Source organism: Cajanus cajan, chromosome 7, assembly GCF_000230855.2.
Source record: "Cajanus cajan strain Asha chromosome 7, NIPB_CcT2T_4, whole genome shotgun sequence".
Classification (NCBI taxonomy): domain Eukaryota; kingdom Viridiplantae; phylum Streptophyta; class Magnoliopsida; order Fabales; family Fabaceae; genus Cajanus; species Cajanus cajan.
Window position 1 is genome coordinate 39656433 of NC_138523.1, and position 20734 is coordinate 39677166.

At 30.5% G+C, this 20734-nt stretch overlaps 1 protein-coding gene across 1 annotated transcript; it reads right to left on the reverse strand.

Moving 5' to 3' along the window:
* Positions 1-18803: 18803 nt before the first annotated feature.
* Positions 18804-20160, reverse strand: LOC109817080 (ethylene-responsive transcription factor 15). Its single transcript, XM_020382274.3, has one exon. It carries the CDS (start codon positions 20151-20153, stop codon positions 19278-19280), a length of 876 nt encoding a protein of 291 aa, XP_020237863.2. The 5' UTR covers positions 20154-20160; the 3' UTR covers positions 18804-19277.
* Between the last annotated feature and the right edge of the window lie 574 nt (positions 20161-20734).

A 20734-nucleotide genomic window follows, 5' to 3' on the forward strand; every position in this document is an offset into this window, starting at 1 on the left:
TGGAGTTTCTAAAACCTATAGTTGTAACGATTGAATCTTAAAAGGTTATATGTTGAGAATTGGAGTTGAGTGTTCTTAATGAAATGTTGAAATGTCAGTGATTTCCTTGAGTTTTGGCGTTTGGATGTTAACCTTTTATGGTTTAGGTAGCATGTGAGTTTTATTTTCTAAGTCTGTTGTGCTAATATGTGAGTTGTTTTGGTTTAGGATTGTAGTGGGAAGCTTGAATATGAATTTGAGGTGTGAGTTTGGAAGGGTTGAGATATTTTTGTGGCCTTAGATATATTGATACACTATTGTTGTCAAGTGTAGAGGATATTTTGGCTGCGGTTTTTTGTGCTAGTATGAGTACCTTATTGACAGATTTAGATTTTATGGTCTTCACAAAAGTTGTAGCCTTGGACGTTATCTTTCCAATGGAATTGGAATCAAGTAAAATAGAGGTCTATAACTCTAGTTATAGCTACTTTAGTGATCAAAGGTCTAGTTGTAAGCGCTAAATATATCTGTGGTGGTTTTTGAATTTTTAGCTAAGAAGATGATCTTTTTAGAATCTCATGACTGCATAAGAGTTGTATCTTATTCTCTTAGCTTTCTTTTGAGATAGGTTTGAGATCATTTGGATGAGTATTACTCTTTAGGTATCATTTCCTTTGACAGTTGTTGAAGGAATATGTATGGTATCATGATATTTTTGAGTTGTTAGGCAATGCAAGGATAAAAACTGATTTTTTCATGATGTTTCAAGATGTTGTCATGTGGATTGAGAGGTTGTTTAAGGATGTATGATGCTATGTGGTAAAGTTGGTTCAAGTATATGCTATATGGAGTAAATGGTGATTGATTTGTACATGCTTAGGGATGATATATATCGAATGTTTGAAGTAGGTATTCCAATATGTGTATGTTGATACGAGGATAGATGACCTTATGGATTAATTAGTGGATGTTTGTGTGTTTAGTAAGGTTGACCTCAAGGTGTGATATCATTAGATTGGAGTTGAGAGTGAGGATTTATCCAAGACAACTTTAGGCTAAGTTATCTAAGTATGATTTTTGGTTGTATGAAGTGAGTTTTCTAGGTCTTTTAAATTTTAGTGGAGGTATAACGTAGGTCTATCTAAGATAGAAGTTGTACTTAAGTAGAAGATACCAAAGTCAGTTAGTGAGGTTAAGAGTTTTCTTAGATTAGCTTATTATTATAGGAAAGTTATTGAGGAAATTTCTAAGATAGCATTACCTTTGACTAGATTGACCAGGAAGAAAGAGTTGCCTTTATGTGGGATAGTAAGTGTGAGAGTAGTTTCCAAACTCTTAAGGAAAGATTGACTAGTATTAATAGTACTAGATTCTAGTAAGTCTTTTGTGATATATAGTGATGCTTCTAAGATAGGTTTGGATGGAGTGTTGATGCAAGAAGGAAAGGTAGTAGCTTATGTTTCTAGGCAATTGAAAATTCATGAGAGGAATTACCTTATCTATGACCCTGAGTTAGCAGTTATGATATTTACACTAAAATTTGAAGACACTACCTATATGATTCTAAACTTGAGGTATTTAGTGATCGTTAGAGCCTTAAATATCTTTTGACCAAAGGAAATAGTTGGAATTTCTTAAGGACTAGGATTTTAATCTTAGTTGTTATCTAGGTAAAGCCAATGTGGTGACCGATGCTTTGAGTAGGAAACCTTTACATTTACATTTCCTTATGATTAGAGAGATGGATCTTTTAGTTCAAATTAGGGATTTAAGCGTGACTTATGAGGTTACCCTTAGTAGTATGAGACTAAGTATGACTCGAGTAACTAGTGGGTTGTTAAAGGAAAATCGGAGGAGCACAATTAGTTGGTTCATTTTAGTGACAAGATATGAGGTTATAGGACAAGGTAATGGAGAGAAGTTTGCCTTGGGTATAGATGAAGTGGTAAGACTTTGAGACTGAGTATGTGTACCTAGTGAACTTATGCTTAGGTGTTTGATCTTTGGAAATGATCATAGAAGTAAAACTAATGATATGGAAAACGCTTTGAGTAGGATGCTCATTCACCTATCATTTTTGATGATTTAAGGGTTGGATTTGATTGAAGAGTTAAAAACTTAAGCGTGATGTGTGAGCTCACCCTTAGGAGCATTGAATTGAGTAGGTTAAAAGTGACTAGTGAATTAATGGATGATATTAGAGAAGCCTAGGAGTTAGATCCTTTCTTAGTGAACCAAGTGGAGAGGATTGGTAGGAGTATAGATAACCCTTTACAAGTGGAAGTTAATGGTGTTTTGAGGTTCAATGATAGGATCTATGTGCCTAGTAATCTTGAATTTAGGAAGATGATCTTAGAGGGAAGACATAAGAGTACTCTTAGCATTCATTTAAAAGCTACTAAGATGTATCAGAGTGGCGCAACGGAAGTGTGGTGGCCTAAGATGAAGAGAGGAGTAGAGGAATTTGTGTACTCATGTGTAGTATGCCAGAAGTCTAAGGTGGAACACTAGAAGTCTTTAAGATTTGAATAACCTTTAGACGTCCTAGTTTGAAAGTGAGATTTTATATATATGGACTTAGTTGTATTTTTGCTTGATATGCTTAAGAAATTTGATCTTATTTGGTTAGTAGATAGACTCACCAAGGTGGCTCACCTTACCCTTGTTGATATTAGATATTCTTTCGAGAGATTGATAGGGATGTACTTCAGTGAGGTAGTAAGGTTACACGAGAATTTCTACTAGTATAGTTTTTGATGGGAAATATTTAGGAAAGTGTTGCATGAGAATTAGAAAGCAAGATGCAAGGAGTCTATCCATTTCTGTTATAGGTAAATTTCGGGGACAAAATTTTAAAAAGGAAGGGAGAATTGTAACATCCCGAAGTTTCTACTAGTATAATAGTTAATTATTATTTATTTTTATATTTATGGAGGTTATTTTCTTATAGATATTTTAATGGGTTTTATTAGAATGTTTTAAAGGTTTTTATAATTTATGAGTATTTTAATAATAAATATTTATGAAAATTATTTTTGATAATATTTTGATTTTTTTTAGTAGCCTAGAACGGGTCATTCCCAAACTGGAACGGGCTGTTCCAAACTATTAAAATGGCCTTTAAACCATAGACTGGAACGGGCCGTTCCAACACATGATTTTATGAGTAATACGCGATTCCAAAACGGGCCGTTCCAAAATACAAAAAATTTCTACAAATTTTAGACGGGAACAGGGCGTTCCCAAATTGGAATGGGGCGTTCTAAACCACCAAAAAGGCCTATAACCCTAGTTGGGAACAAGTTGTTCCAAAATATGGTCGTTATAGGTTAAATGCAACCCTAGAACGGGCCGTTCTAGTTTAAGAAAGGGTCGTTCTGGTTGTTGTAACAGCCCAATTTTCAATGGGCCGTTGGCCCAATTCGTTGCCCAGAACGGGCCGTTTCAAAAGTGAAACGGGCCGTTCTGGAATAAGTTAAAGGCCCAAAATTTGAGAATCAGAACGGGCCGTTCTGGAGGGAGCACGGGCCGTTCCGGTTTGGAGAACGGGCCGTTCCAGAGGGAGAACGGGCCGTTCTGGTTTGGAGAACGGGTCGTTCCGGAGGGAGAACGGGCCGTTCTGCTGGGATTGGGAACGAGCCGTTCTGGTTTTGGAACGGGCCGTTCCAGTTCAAAAATTTGCGTAGGTTTGAAGGGCCCAGAACGGCCCGTTCCGATTTTGGAACGGGCCGTAGTGGTAGGTGGGCGAAAAATCCTATAAATAGGCCTCAAATCCTCTCATTTCTGCACACCTCTCATTCTCACTCTCTCTTCTCTTCTGTTCTCTCTTTCGTTCCTCTTCTTCTCTCTGAAGACCAAGAGGAACTCAGAGGATGAGGTTCTGTCCCAGATTTAGTTCCGATCCTTGTTTAAGAAAAAAGAGGAGGAGGTTCTGCCCGAGTTCCTATTTATCCAGGTACGGGGGAAAATGAGATTATTTATATGTAGAGTTACATGAGGGAATTGGGTAGAGGAAGAGCCCTTAAGGTTATGAATAATTTTATAATTATTTCTGTTTGGAGAATTAATTATCTTATGTGATTCTATATATATTTAGGATTACGAATATATGTTTAACTTGTAAAAATGATGCTCTGGGAGAGAGAACGAAATTATAGAAAAGTGCCTGTAAGTTAGGTTGTGAAAAATTGGATGATTTCTGTTTGAGAAATTGAGGATCCCATTAGATTCTGTATGTGTTGAGGATTATAGATATGCTAATAATTTGTAAGAATGATGATCTGAGAGGGAGAACGAAATTGTAGAAAAGTGTCTGTGAGTTAGGTTTTGGAACAATTGGAGATTTTACTGTTTACGTTAAAATTATATTAAATTGATAATTCTGTTGTTTGTTATATTAGTTTATGAATGTTATTGTTATATTATTTGATGATCTAGATGATGAATTACTTGAGGGGTATGTGAATCACCATTTTGTGTGGATTGTGTGTGTATTGTGAAATTGAGATGTGGATGTGGATGTGGATGTGGATGTGGATGTGAATGTGAATGAGATGTGATTGTGGTTCTTCACACCTATGACCAGGGGTGAGCACGGCCCGAGATTGTTACATGAGTATCGTGACCTTGGTTAACATGTCAGGGGTGAGCACGGCCCTAGGTTAGGGATAACGTGACCTTGGCACAGTGTTATATCAGGGGTGAGCACGGCTCTGGATTGTTACATGAGTATCGTGACCTTGGTTAACATGTCAGGGGTGAGCACGGCTCTGGATTGTTACGTGGGTATCGTGACCTTGGTTAACATGTCAAGGGTGAGCACGGCCCTGGGATAGGGATAACGTGACCTTGACACAGTGTTATATCAGGGGTGAGCACAGCCTGAGATTGTTAAATGGGTAGCGTGACCTTGGCATAGTGTGAAGTGCAAGATTTGTGATGATTGGTGTGATTGAGAATTATGACGTGATGACGATGTATGATTGATTGAAATACGATATGTTGAAATATTTATGAATATTAAGTTATAATGAGATAATATGTTGTGTTTTCTTATGTGCTATATATATAGATGTTTTCTTTTCTCACCGTGCGATTTGTGGATATTTTAGGTGAGGAAGATCCGGCTACGAGTGACATCTAGAATTCTAACGGTTGAGTTGTGGTTATGCTCTGATATTGTGACATCGGGGCAGAGGATTTTCTTTAGGACATAGATTGTTATATGGAATTAGAATTGTAAATATTATTTTTGAAAATCATTTGTAAACTCTCACGTTTCATTTTTATCGTTGTGGTTATTGAAGAACAATTTTGAAGATTCTCATGTGAACCCTTTTACCGAAATTGAAAATTGTTTTTGTTAAGTTTTCATTATTACAATATATGTGTTGGGGTAGTAAGGGTGTCACAGTTGTGAACTTTACACATAACGTAATATTCTAGAACGGGCCGTTCTGGATTTGAAACAGGCCGTTCCGACCACTCCTGATGCCTATAAATAAAGCACTCTAGCACTCCTAAAAAGCACACCTTTTACTTCTAACTTTTTTCAATTCTGACTTCTTTTCCTTCTACATTCCCTGAAGACCGAGGGGAACCTAGAGGAGGAGACCAGCCAGATCCTGCTCTAGTTTCAACTACTACTTATCGAGGTATGGGGGAAAAAAGGACTATTTGTATGCAGAGTTACATGAGAGAATTGGGTAGAGAAAGAGTCCCTTAGAATTATGGGTAATTTTATAATTATTTATGTTTGAGAAATTGATGATCCCATTAGATTCTGTATATATTGAAGATTAGAAATATATATTTAATTTGTGAAAATGATGATCTGGGAGAGAGAACGAAATTGTAGAAAAGTTCCTGTGAGTTAGGTTTTGGAAAAATTGGGGGTTTTACTATTTGATTTAATATTGTATTAAATTGGTGAATTTATTGAGTTTTATATTAATTTATAAATATTATTATATTATTGTTATAGATGTGTATTCATGGTGAATTGCTTGATGAGTATGTGAATCATTGTATTGTGTGGACTTATCTGTATGTAATATGGAATTTGAGTTATGAAATGAGATGTGTGGAAGTGAATGAGATGTGATTGTGGATCCTCGTACTGATGACAGGGGTGAGCACGACCCTAGGCTGCTAAAAATGGTAGCGTGACGTTGGCACAGTGTTATGTCAGGGGTGAGCACGACCCTTGGTTGCTAAAAGGGTAGCGTGACCTTGACACAGTGTTATGTTAAGCACGATCCTAGGCTGTAAAAGGGTAGCGTGACCTTGACATAGTAAGATTTGTGATGATTGTGATTGTGATGTGATTGTGGTTCCTCACACATATGACCAGGGATGAGACGATCCTGGGTAAGTGATGCTACAGGGATGGCATTCCCCTGGCATAGTGTGGGATGCGTGATGCATTTAATACGTATCTGTTAGTCAAGTAGCCTTGTATAACTTAAGAGGGGGGGGTGAATTAAGTTATCTAATTTTTCTTCTCTTTTTAAGTTTTTCTAACTTCTTTCTTATAAATTCAATATCATAAACAAATTGAATGTAATGATGCAAAAACTTCACAATCAAAATTAAAAGTATAGGGAAAGAGAATTGCAAACTTGATTTTATACTGGTTCGGCCAACCTTGCCTACATCCAGTGCTCAAGTCTCCCACTTGAGATTTTTTACTATGCTTGTAACCTTTACAAGACTCAAATTCTCCAACACTTAGGAATTCCCTTTCCTTGTGTTGAGAATCACAGACCACCAAGGAGAACAGCATTTTCTCCTTTACAGATCAATAGATGAAATGAATGAAGTAGAAAAACTCTCTTTAGAAGAATGGATTTTACACTTTGTTGATCTAGTAGAACTCTTTTGATAATATTTGCAATTGTTTTGGCTAAGTGATATGTAAAGATAATTTTTCACAATTGAGTTCGTAACCTTTTTCTGAAAAATTATTGGTATTTATAGATGATTGTTTCATAGGTCATGACTTTTCGTGAAGAGTTGTGACTTTCTAAAATTTTTCAGAAAATAGGCTCTGGTAATCGATTACAAGACTTGGTAATCGATTACAACGGTTTAATTTCAAAATGTTTGAAACGTTGTAAAATTTAAATTCAAATTTCAAAATTTTTATCTTCTGGTAATCGATTACATGGAATTGGTAATCGATTACCAGAACACGTTTTAATAAGTAAATTTTGAATCATATGAGTTTCATTCTCTGGTAATCGATTACATGTACTGGTAATCGATTACCATACTGTTAAAAACAATAATTACCTTATAAAAACTTAAAATATAGAAAACCTTTATTTTCAAAACCTTATTAATATAAAAGATTATATTTGGGTTTTTTTGAAATTCTTTATTTTAAATGGCCAAGAATCTTATGCAATATTTCTAAAGATTTATTTTTACATATAAAGCTAGGTTGACAAGACTTATCTAAAATACTTTGAGATTCTTGTTTCTTGATCACCTTGCTTTAACTTGACCTCTTGTTTTCTACAATTTCTTTGGTATCATCAAAATCCTTTACATACGTTCTTCCACAGTATCACTTATGTCTAGAGTGGCACGACCTTGAGGTGGCGTGACCATTGACATAGTGTTAATTGCAAGATTTGTGATAGATTGGTGTGATTGTGAAATTGTGATGTGAATATGATGCATGATTGATAGAAATAGAATGTATGGATATGCTTGTAAAGACTTTATTAATTGATGAGTTATGATAAGATTATGTTGTGTTTTTCCTTGTGTTCTTTACATATAGATGTTTTCTTTTCTCACCGTACAATTTGTGGATATTTTAGGTGACGAAGATCCGGCTTTGAGTGACATCTAGAATGTTAACTATTGAATTGTGGGTGTGCTCTGGTATTGTGACATCGGGGCAGAGAATTTCTAGGATATGGAATTTTTATATGAATTTGGAGTTGTAATTATTATTCTTGAAAACAAGTTGTAAACTCTTATATTTTATTTTCCAAATTTTATTCATGTTGGACATTGAAGATCATTTGTGAAGGTTTTTATGTGAACTCTTTTACCAATATGTTGAAAAAATTTATTTCCTTAATTTAATTACATTATTACGATATATGTGTTGGGGTAGTAAGGGTGTCACAATAACGGTTTCTCAGACTTTGTCACTTAAACAAGGAAGTATAGTACTATGTCAAGATAGAACAATTGGGTTTAGGCCTACCACGACATTAGCTAGCTCAACTAAGCCACCTATGGGATTAGCCTACCGACTATCTCCCAAATACTACAACCCTCCGATACTCGATTAGAAACTAAGTCCCCGACTTCGTACTTTACTCAAATTTGGCGTTTGTAATCGGTATAGCTCGACCTGGCCCCTATGCCATGGTCGCTTTGTACACGTGTGCCTCGACCTTGCCCACAGATGGGACCAACTAGGTCCTAGAGGAGAACAACACAATGTCCACTCCAAGGGATAACTTCCCAAGGAGGGTTTTCAACAAATTGGGCTCTTAGAGCACCACAACACTCTCAATTCACACAATGGGATGAGAAACTTCTAAAACATCTCCCCTAGTCCTAGTGATCAACAACTCATCATCACAGGTTTCATCGCATCATCTCAATAAACTTCAACTTGAACAACATCCTTATCATCTCATCAACTCAATGATCAACTCATTTCAACTTCAAACAACACAATCAACTCAACAACTTATTAGCTTAACTTAGAATTTGCAACTCAATCATCATAAAGTAATATCATTTCAACACATGGCACAACATACAACTTTATAGAAACATACAACTCTCCTCTAACAACTTAGCAACACAGTCTACTAATAACTTCTATATAAATCTCAACATATCTACACACTTCACATCATGCTTCTCATAACTCACAATATTATCATCATGCACTTCACAACTTTTAACTAGATCATCTCCTCATATTTCACAACATATAAATAGTCCACACATAACATATAGCAACTTTAACAACATATCACATATTCAACACATTTCTATTTATCACAACTCATTTAGCACATATACACAACTACACAACTTCACAACTCAACTACAACATGCATCTCATTTACATCTCATCTTCATCACAAAAGCATCACCAACAACATCATTAATCAATATTTAATCATATATTATCAACACACAAAATTTTCATCACATATCACAACTCATACTACATGTTTACAACCAATCTATCATGCCAACTTACCCACTCAAACAACACCAATCAACCTAAGCACCTAAAACAACTTTCAACTTAACCAAATCACTTCTTGTAAAATGGAAACCTTTGCATAAAATAGCGTATCAGGAGTTATAATACTCCTACCATTCTCATCCTTATCCCATATGAAAGATAAGAAGATTTCCTACAACTCTCATGAAGACACCAAGTCCTAATTTCTTCATCTACCTTGTTAAAAATTCTAAAAACCGCAACAGCTATAACCAATGCTGGTAGCTTGACCCCTCTTCACTAAAACAGCCATATCTGGAGTTATAGACCTCCTTTTTAGGTGATTCCAACGCCATTGAAAAGCTAATATCCAAAGATACCACTTTCCTGAAGACCATAAAGTCAAATTCTGAAAGCACACTCACTCACGGCTCAGCCATCTCTGGCCCGGCGTGAATTCATCCAGAAACTGCTTTTGATGAATACAAGCATGGCGCAGATAAAATGTGCCCGGCTAAAATTCAACCAGAAACCTCCAAAAACCTCAAAAATTCCTTCAAAACATGAAAATCAGAAACTTCAACCACATGCAATCCAAGAAATGCAACATATAGACTCCTTACAACTCAAAAACGAGTTCAAATTCAACATGCAACTAATCAATACATCAAAATTGTCAAAAACCCCATTTTTCCCAAAACCCCAAAAATGAGGAAATCACCCAATTCAACCACTTCTTCTCGAATTCCATACATCAATGGGATTCCTAAACTCCCATGCAGCCAAACCACGTACATTCTAGCTTTCCTCACCTGAAGATTGGCTCCGAACAAACAAGAATTTGGGAAGAAGAAAAACTTTCCTCCGAGCTCGACTCCTGAACTTCAATCCTTCAAAATCAAGCTTCCTAGCCTGAATTCCAAGAGAAGACAGAATAAGTTAGTGATCTAGAGAAGAAGAAGAATCAACCAGAAAAATTTGAGAGAGAAAAAAGCTCACGGACCTAGAATCCTTCTCTCTAAAACTTCTCTCTAGTTTCTTTGAGAATGAACTTATGAAGTTCCCTTCTCAGAGAAACCCTTATATACTATTCTCTCTCTAGAGTCAACTAAACTCAAAAATATCCTCACTACGTTACACTCACAAATAACAAAAAACAAAACACTTTGTGGCAAAAAAGGACAAGCAAATCCCATAAATCATGGAATTCCTAAAAAAAGCCACTTTAACCTAATACACGCATGCCTCCACTCGTTTGGTACCTAAAAAGTGATAAGTAGCTTCCTTGATCAGAAAATGATAATTTGGTAAAACATATTTAATGCAAGCATTTAATGTACCAAAGATCACTTTTTCCCACAAGAAACAAAGATGAAGATAGACTAAGCAAGCATGTGAGAGATGCTCAAGGATTTGCAATAGTCATCTTTAGGAAACACCTATAAAAAGAAGTCTTATATTTCATAAAGAATAAGAACCATCATAAAGAACACATTGTAAAATTAGATTCATTCTTTTTGTTAATAAGCCCTATACTTATTTAGTTGTAAAGTGAAACAATATTGTTATCTTACCCAACTTTAACTTAGTATTATTGCTTTGAAGTTTGGAGAGGCTTTATGTTACAAGAATACTTGATTGTTTGAAACTTGGAAAGGTTGTGTTCAAAGAATACTTGGGCAATTGCTTAAAGAGATAAATCAAATGATACTTAGGTTGAGCCAATAGTAGCTTGTGAAAGACTATTTGTAGCTTTATAAAGATAATCGAACTTGATCGGATTAGTCAAGAACTGGATGTAATTTAGATGGTTGAGACAAATTAATATAAAAATACCTTGTGTTATTCTTTCTTATTTTTTCATCTGTGCTACTAAATTTGAGATAATACTTCACTATTTAAGAAAATGTTTGAGTTTTTTTATTAACACTATTCAACTTCTCCTTTTTAGTGTCTATCTTTTCTCCACACAATTAGTATAATTGATTATGTTAATAAATCAATTCTATATATAAAAAAACATAAATGACTATCTTGCACAAGAGTATTTTTAAATACTTTTATTTGACTAGATGGTTTTTCCGGATTCTTTAAACTTCATATCTAATTTGGTTTTTTATTTATTATAATTATTTATGAATTAATTTTTAACATTTTAAAATAAATTATCAATAAAAAAAATTGTAACTACAATATAAATCAACTAGGGTCGATCCTGACATTTTGTGGACTTAGAACAATATAATAAATAAAGACCCCTCACATATAAGTATTTCTAAAATTAAATGTATTATATTAAAAAAATAAACATGTAACTTTAATAAAAATAATACATTTTTTACATGATATGAACAAGATTTTAACAAATCTTTAAAAATATGTATTTTTTTTTTTCTTTTGAAAAATCCTTATTTTATTTTTTTCATCAACAAAATATGTTTTCTAAAATTTTCACATTGCATTAGCTAAAGAAAAAAAAAAACATAATATCATAAGAATTTCTTATGATTCAGTATGCAAAAAAAGTAATCCTTATGTTTTTTGTCTTTTTTTATAGGAAAAAATTGTATTGTTATCACAAATTTATATAATAAAAGTTTCTTTAATGTTTTAGAAAAAATAAATGTTTAATCTATTCAAAATTTAGAATTTGTGCTTAATTAATTAAAAATTTGAACAAAAGAACTAAAAAAAATGCTATCAATACACATTTTAATACATTCTCTTAAACATATTCTTTAATTGGTTGAAACTTATTGTACAACACAAAATTGGATGAATTTTACGTCCTATTTAACGTTACTCTCTCTCCCTCTATCCTCATTTTGTAGTTATCTATAAATTATAACCAATAAGATTAAGTATGTTAAAAGGGGTGTGTTAAAGAATATAATACTAAGAGTTAATCATCCATAACTACCGGTGTAAAACTTTTTTATACTGGCAATCAATAATATTTTTTAATAATGTCATGTTATTTGCTTATTTAATCAAATAAAAATAAAATAAAATAATTTAAAAGATATGATTAGTTGGCAATGTGAAAAATTTTACACTGACAATGTATAGATATTAATTCTATTACTAATCCTCTTCAACTAAAAAGCTAACATTAATAAAGAGGCATTTTTTTATTTGAAAAATTAGACCTGCTTTTTTAATTTTGAGCCCATACCAGCGATGAGCCCAAGGCAATTCCCCTTTTCCCAAGGAAGGACTTGAAATATATATATATATATATATATATATTAAATAAGAACAATTATTTTATATAAGAATGTTTTTAGGAAATTTTTTCTTGATGAAAAAATTTGTAAGAATATTTTAATCTCTTATCTTATTCATCTTATTTATTATAATTATTTATAAATTATATTTTAATATTTTTAAATATAATTTATATAATTTATAATATTTATTTATATGAATTTTAAATATAATTTATATATTCAAGTATAATATTTTTTATATATAATTTATTATAAATTTTAATTATATATAATAATATACTAGTTATATTAGAAAATAAATCAAATACTACATGTCAAAAAGAGAAACAAAGGGTAAAATGTAAGTGTTTAAATTATTTATTTTTACACAAGTTTTTAACTATATAAAATACAAATTTTTCTCTATTTTTAACCCAATTTCTTCCTACTAAACACAATTTTTATTCTATTTCGATTCATATCATTTCTCACTTATTTCTTCTCATTTTCCCTGTTTCCTTTCCCTTTCCAAACAAAGTATAAGTGTTTTCGATAACCATTTGAATGAGACAAATGATTATTGACAGAAAAAGTTACTACCTTTATTTTTATTTTTTTTATAATAGTTGTTTAAGGTTGTTTAACAAAAGTCAAAAACACATAATAATATAGAATTATTTTAATGTTTTTTTTATCATACTCTCTTTCATTTTTTATTTTGTAATAAAAATATATTAGTTGTCATGTATAAATTAATTAAAAATTAGGTGAGATATAACTTATAAGGGTATAATTGATAAAAAAAGTTACAATTAATATTGTCTTAAAATTTAAAAATAACAAATAAATAAAAACAAAATTTTATTAAAAAAGTGACAAATAAAAATGAACCGTGAGAGTACAGTTTTTTCTTAGTTTGTTGTTGCTTGACATGTGTGAACATTCGTTAATTTATATGTACTCAATCTTATAATTAATGTTGTATTAGAAGAAAAAATAAGTTATAAAATAAGTGTCATGTTACCTTTTAAATATGATTTTAATTATTTTTTTATATTTATATTTTTAATAATACTCTTTAGAAAGTGGTTATTGTATTGTATTATTTCTAGTGAAGAAGATTAATTAACCATAAGATTAATTTTGTAAAATTATTATTATCTTGCATCTATTTTATTAGTTTTTATAGATCTGTATAAAATAACTTAGTACGACACTTAATATAAAATGAAGAGAATAATATTTTAAATGAATTTCCAAACACAATTGAATAATATCGTTTAAAAAAAATTATTGTTTTGTTTTATCGTTTCTAACATAAAAAATTAATAATAAAATTATTTAGTAAAAATGTTCTTTTTTTACCTATTTATTAACTTTTCTTTAACCTATGACGACATTTACTACATGCATACATGAATATATCACATTGGCAATTGATCTAATGGGGTTTTGAATTTTTGTTAGATACCAAAAGTTTTCAACATGCTAAGTGCCGATTTTTATGAAGATTTATTTCGTAGAATTAATTTTATACCGTTGAAAGATTTTTCTGAATCATATATTTACATCCAAACGTGTATTCTTTTATTGAGAAATAATAACACTAGTTACCTTAAAACAGACTAGAACAATATATCTCACCTTCTAAGCTCAATTCAATTTAGCTTGAATTTAGAGTACAACGTGCTACATGCATATACATCAATAATCTTTTCGCTTACTTCACTCATTTATAAGTCACATGATGAGTCATTACTTACTAATTAATTAATCCCTATAAAAAAATGCCATTTAGCAATTAAAATTTTTGGTCGCCAAATATGTTAATAAAAAAATATGACAGTCACAATATACTTGGTTATTATGAAAAATCATTAAGATTAACCTAGTGGGAAATATTTAAAATTCTATCAAAGAAATCATATAGATTTCAATTTCAGTGCAACCATTGTAGACGTGAAAGAAGCCTACGTAATTAAATAGTTTAACGGGCCTAAGTATGTTATTAAACAAACATAAACCCAAACAGTAGTAAAAGCAGGTGAAACAAAAGCCCAAATTCACGGCCCAAATAAGAACAGCGATGAAAGGAATCTTGGGCTATACTGTACTTAAGCAACATGGTCTTTTTACACCTGCTTTTGATAATTACACCTGCTTTAATTAATTAATATATATGCTCCTTTTTTTCTTCTTCTTAAATACCCTTGTATTTTGTTTCCAATCTCATGTAACTTTTCAGAAACCACTTCACAAGCTCTCCTTGCTCCAGCACTCAGTCTCTTCATTCTAGCACCCACCCCCTTCCACCATATATAGTGGTTGAAGACCTCTAATATTTATATGTGCACTAAAAATGTCAATTTTAACTTGATGTTAACAATGTATAAAAAAAAAAAAATAGGTGTTTATAAATTAAAAAAAAAAAACTTCTAATATATGTGATTTTTACCTAACAGAACTGTTTGTTTGGGATCTATAATTTAATTCACAATAAACTTATGTCATGTCCAAGTTTATTTATTAAATAACTTCAAACATATTTCTAAAACTTATTTAGTTAAAAAATGTTAAACATTAAGTTAATAAAAAAAAGCCTTTTAAATTTAAAGGTTTTCCTATTTATTTATTTTTTAATTATTATTATTATTATTATTATTTCTTATATATATACACATTTTTTGATCAGTAAATGTTATCTTACCAAAGAAAATATAAATAATATAAAAAAATATTATTATTGTATAGGCTTGTAAAATAATATTAAGGGACTTATTTTTACAGGTTAGACTCAAATTTTAAATTTAGAAAATAGTTGGTTTAGAATCTATATATGTATAGAACATAACCTTACATAACTCTTATGAATATTTAAAAGAAACTTCTGTAATACGCAATAGAATTACACTACAAGAAAAATAAAGTTATGGACATTTTTTTAATCTCTTAATACTTAGTTATTTCATTACAAGAGAATTACACATGAAAACCTTTTTGTATTTGAGTATTGTGATGCCATTCATGAAATATACTTATAGAAGTGAAATATTTTTATGAAACAACTTGTTTATGAAACAATTTGTTAAATATAGAGGTGGATTTACGGGTCAAGATCTATGAACTAATCTATTAATCCATTCCACAGTTTATACAAATATGTATCCATCTTTTTTTAATTTTTATGGTCATAATAACAAAGTTTTGACTCAACCTATAAAGTTCATGAACTTTGTAGGCTTAAAATTTTGACTTAACCTATAAAGTTTATGAACTTTGTAGGCTTAATCTACAAAATTTGCAGACTAACCTATTTAATTTTTGTATTTGTTTTTAAGATATTAATATTTTAATATTTGATTAATATATTTAAACATTAAATATTTTAAGACACAGACTTTAATATTTTTATTAGAATGTACAAATATTGATATATTAAAATCTTAATTTTTTTATTTAAGATGTTTGATGTTGTTATAAATGTTTTATGTTTCTTATTTTTTAATGTATTTCTTTCTCTCTCTTTTTTTTTCCTCATGTTTCCATAACTTAAAAAAGAAAGAAAACATTTTTTTTCCTTGAAAGTGACAATTTTTTTTTATTATTATTATGTCTTAGACCATGAATCAGTCTGTTTATCCGAAAGTTTCAAAAGACAAATGCGGGACAAAAAATTTTTGGACCATTTTATTGAGCAAACATACTTCATCCAACCCACTTTTAATTAAGTGTACTTGGATAGAAAATTTTGTCACTCATAACAATGATATCTAACTCGAATATGATTGCATCTAGTAAAATATATGGAAATTATAAAATTATTACGATGATATATTCTTTCATAATTAATTTGCTGGAATATAATACTAATATAATTGGGGTATGATTTTCTCTCTTTTCTTTTATTATTTTTAGTTGCACTGAATTCCCCTTCTGCATGTCTTTCCATCGGTGTCTTTTAAAAAATGGTTACTTCTATAGAAAATGTTGTTTGAATAAATATGGATTGGAAACTACAAAAGACCAATATTGCTTCTGGAAAGATTCCTATTTATAAAGTGTAGGTGTATGGCACAAAATTGTTGAATTTGACTCGAGGAGGGTTTGGTGAGGCGATTCGATTCATTTATGGCATAAACGAGAAATAACGTAAAAAATATTAGAGGCAAATAAATTAAGTTGACACATCACACATCACCATAAAGTCGGAAAATTATTTTCAAACTAAGAGCATTTGCAATGGAGTTGCTTATAAGCAACCTCCTATGTCACATTACTGCCAAATCAGTTCTAACCCACTTTATGGATTGCTTAAATTTTAGCAGAGTTGCTTCTACAAGCAATTCTGCTAAAATTTAAGCAACCTATAAAGTAGACCAGAACTAATTTGACAGTGATGTGGCATAGGGGATTGCTTATAAGCAACCCCATCAGAAATCTTCTAACATCCTATAACATCCTATATGTAAGGAGTTAAATTCTCAGTGAAGCTAAATTTTTGACAAAAGAACATAGTTCCACGGTGCAAGGCACCTTCATCTTTATTTTCAAACAATAATAAATAAATAAAATCGTGTCTGATAGCTTGTAAATTTAAATGCTCTAAAGCATTTTTTAAAATACTTGTTTATAGTATTGATCTACTTCTATATATTCAATTTGATTTTGTAGAAAGTGGGATTATTTTGATCCGTTACCTTTCTATTTATTTTATTTATATAAAAATTACAATATCAATAATAAAGTTTAAATTTAAGAGTTTATATATATTATCATAACTTTTTTTACCGCTATGTTGAATCTTGTAATTCTTTTACATGTTCAAATTTTATGTGTTCTTAAATACATTTTTGAATTCTATAAATATGTGAAATCTAAGTTCTGTCTAAAATTTAATTTTTGATTTTTTTTCTTTTTCTAATAAAAGTAAATTCTTATTTTGTTTATAATTTTTTTAATCAAAAAAATCATTAAATTTAAAGGACTTTCAACTCATATAAGCGAGTCAAATGTGGCGTGTAAGTATTTATTATATATATAACACAGGTAGGTTCAGAAAGTGTTCACCTTTGAAAAATAATTAGGGAGAAACAAATTTTAAACTTTATACATATTAAACCCAAATTTTGGTATAAATGCTAAAATATTTTTATTTTTTATTTTTATCATATCCATGTTTGTGTTTTATAAATTAAGGTCAAATCCTATCCATAATAGGCTATTAAAATAAATTAGATAAAAAGAATATCTCAAACATTGATATACATTTATAAATAGAGAAATTTTATGGTACCCATCTTATTTGAGAGGGTACCGGTACAGTTTTTTATATTTTATATTTTTAGTAATTTATTTAAATAATATTTATGATATTTTATTCTTTCAAATTTTAAATTATTTAGTTATTTTATTTTTATTTTAGATATTCTAATTTATTTGTAATAATATTATTATATATTTAAATAGTTTAATTTTAATAATTTTTTAAGTATATTTTTATCTTTTCACTTAAAATCTTTGAATTTTTATATTTTAATTTTAATAATTTTTTAAGTATATTTTTTGTCTTTTTGTCTTAAATTTTTGAATTTCTATATTGTAATTTTGATAACTTTTTATTTCTACTATTTATTAATTTTTTTCTTTTTTTTTAATATTTTATAATATTATTGAAAACTTATAATTTTAATCTCTATAATTTTATCTTATTTTTTATTTTATAAGTATAATTTAGATTATTCATTTTATAATTAAATTAATTTTTTTAAATTTTTTTATAAGTTTACATAGAAAAATGTATTGAAACTCCTCCATCTTTAAGGGTACCGTAGCAACTCTCTTATAAATATATATGATTTAATAATTTAATATAGTTTTATTAGAATACACTCATCACTTGCATGGGATGATTTGAACCTAAAAGTTAGGGTAAAATTGTTATACCTTGATACATGTGATAACATTATTTTTAAATATCTATTCACCTTATTACATTGGTAACTTTTAAGATTGTGAGTTTTGTTTTTTGTTTTTTGTAAAATACAATGGCACTTTTAAAACGAATGAGAAAATAACAAATAATTAAATCACATCAACTTAGTTTCAGATCACGGATGAGGAAAAGGTGAAGGGAAAGAAAAAGATGCATGTATAAAGAGAGAGGTAAATGGTTAAAGAAAGGGAGCCTCACAGAAAAGGAAATTTGACTTTTATAGTAGATAAGATTTGAAAAAGTAAAACAAATTAAGCAAGTCAAACTTTTATTAGAACTAACCAGCAAAATGAAAATCTATCCCACGTATTTCTAAATAAAAGAAATATTTCAATTTAAAAAATACATTGTTTATTACTCCTCGACGTCCTCGTTACGAGACTCATTCTCATCAAAACTATTATAATATACAAAATATCCAACAAATCTGTGCATACATTATTCTATTGTACAAGAATTATTTGACCAATTATTAATTCTACGACATTTTATTTACAAAGTTTTGATTAAAGAGAATATATATATATATATATAATAGTACAGTCATCACCATCTCCTTTCCCTATCCCCTTTTTAAAGAGCCCCATCGAATACAACAAAGCATGGTACCATGGACAATTCAACATCTATTATTTGAAAGAAGAAAAAAATATATATCTTTCTTGATGGCATTTTGTTTGTACAATTGGACTCTTCAATTATTCTCCTTTCTCATTACATTATAACCACACCAGAAAAAAACATATCAGCAAGAGAGGATAGATGATGAAAAGTGACGGATCCGAATGCCAAGGACAAATTTACCAAGTCATGAAGAATTAACGTTAAAACTAATTAATGAACAAGATTCAACAGCAGGAATTAATCAATGAACTAAAGTAATTAACTAGCAAATGAGTTCAGCATCAGAAGAAGTCAAGCTGAGAAGTTGTTCCAAGTATTCAGAACCCAAATCCTCCAACACAAGCACACTTTGTGAAACCATGTTCTCTAACCCTTTTCCATGGTCCCTTTTGGTCTTTTTGTTACAAGTTTTGGACTTTCTTCTCATGGTGTGTTTCCTCTTGAGTGCCAACACTGGAGAGGAACCATCTTCCCATGATGTCTTGTTGTTCATGTCTTTGAGTGATTCCCTCACCACTTCTTCAGGGAAATTCAGCACTGCCATGGAACCTCTCGTGGACAAAGCTGCTTGGTCATAAGCTAGTGCTGCTGCCTCAGCTGTGTCAAATGTTCCTATCCACACCCTAACCCCATTTCTTGTGGAGTCTCTTATTTCCGCAGCAAACTTCCCCCATGGCCTTCTCCTCACTCCTCTGAAGGGTCTTTTCTCTTTGTTACTTTCCTTTGGTGGTTGTGTTGTTTCCTTGATCAGTACTTGATCAGCATGATGACTTAAGTTGGAGGACACTTCTTGTGACTCAGTGCTGACCAAAGAGCCTGAAGAGTTGGAATCTGAGGATGATTCCTTGATTTGTGATTGTGAGTTGCTGAAGGGATTAAGGGTGGTGTTTTCTTCATCGAAGAGAAGAAAGTCTTCCCAAGGGAATGGTTCTGAAGAAGAAACACAGGAATTTAGAAAGGAGTTATTAGTGTTGAGGTTTTGGTACTGGAAGAAAGATGAATAATCAAAATCCATCTCTTGGTGGATCTTAATGCAGACACCAATTAAGTTCAGATATGTTTTCTCTCTTCTTCTTATGTGCCTATGGTATGCTTTGAACAAAATACTTGGGGACTTGCCTCCTTTATATATACTCATTGAAAAGAAGGAAACATGATAACCAAAGATCCATAAATAAATTATAATAAAGGTGGAGATGGAATTATTGGTCAAGGAGGATGTCTTTGGATATCTATTTTTAATGTTATTGAATTGTACTATTAAAGGGCGGACCTATACGCTATAGCCTAAAAAGAAGTTATTTTACTTTTAGTACTTTTTTAAATTTTAATATTTTTATTAATTTATTTTGATGATATCTTTAAATACATTTATTAGTAAAATCTTAATTTTTTTCTTTCACAAAATAATTTTATCTATGATATAAGAGATCTCATTGATTAAATATATGTAACAAAATAAATAACATCTTAATTTGAAAATATATAATACACCAAAATTAATTGTTAATGCAAATTGTTTTTTAATCAAGAAACCAGATTCGATTTTTAATATTTAACATGATATGGAACTAATTTTTTTTTTAATCATGTAATGGGTGGATTGGACAAGAGGAAGTTATATATCTTTGTTATATAAAATGATCCAACACTTATTATTAACATATTAAAAGAATGAAAACAGTAAGAATGTATTATTGATATAGGCACGTGCGTCAA

What these genes read in the sequence shown, in the direction of transcription:
- LOC109817080 (XM_020382274.3), bottom strand. Translation starts at nt 20,153, where the DNA reads ATGAGTATATATAAAGGAGGCAAGTCCCCAAGTATTTTGTTCAAAGCA.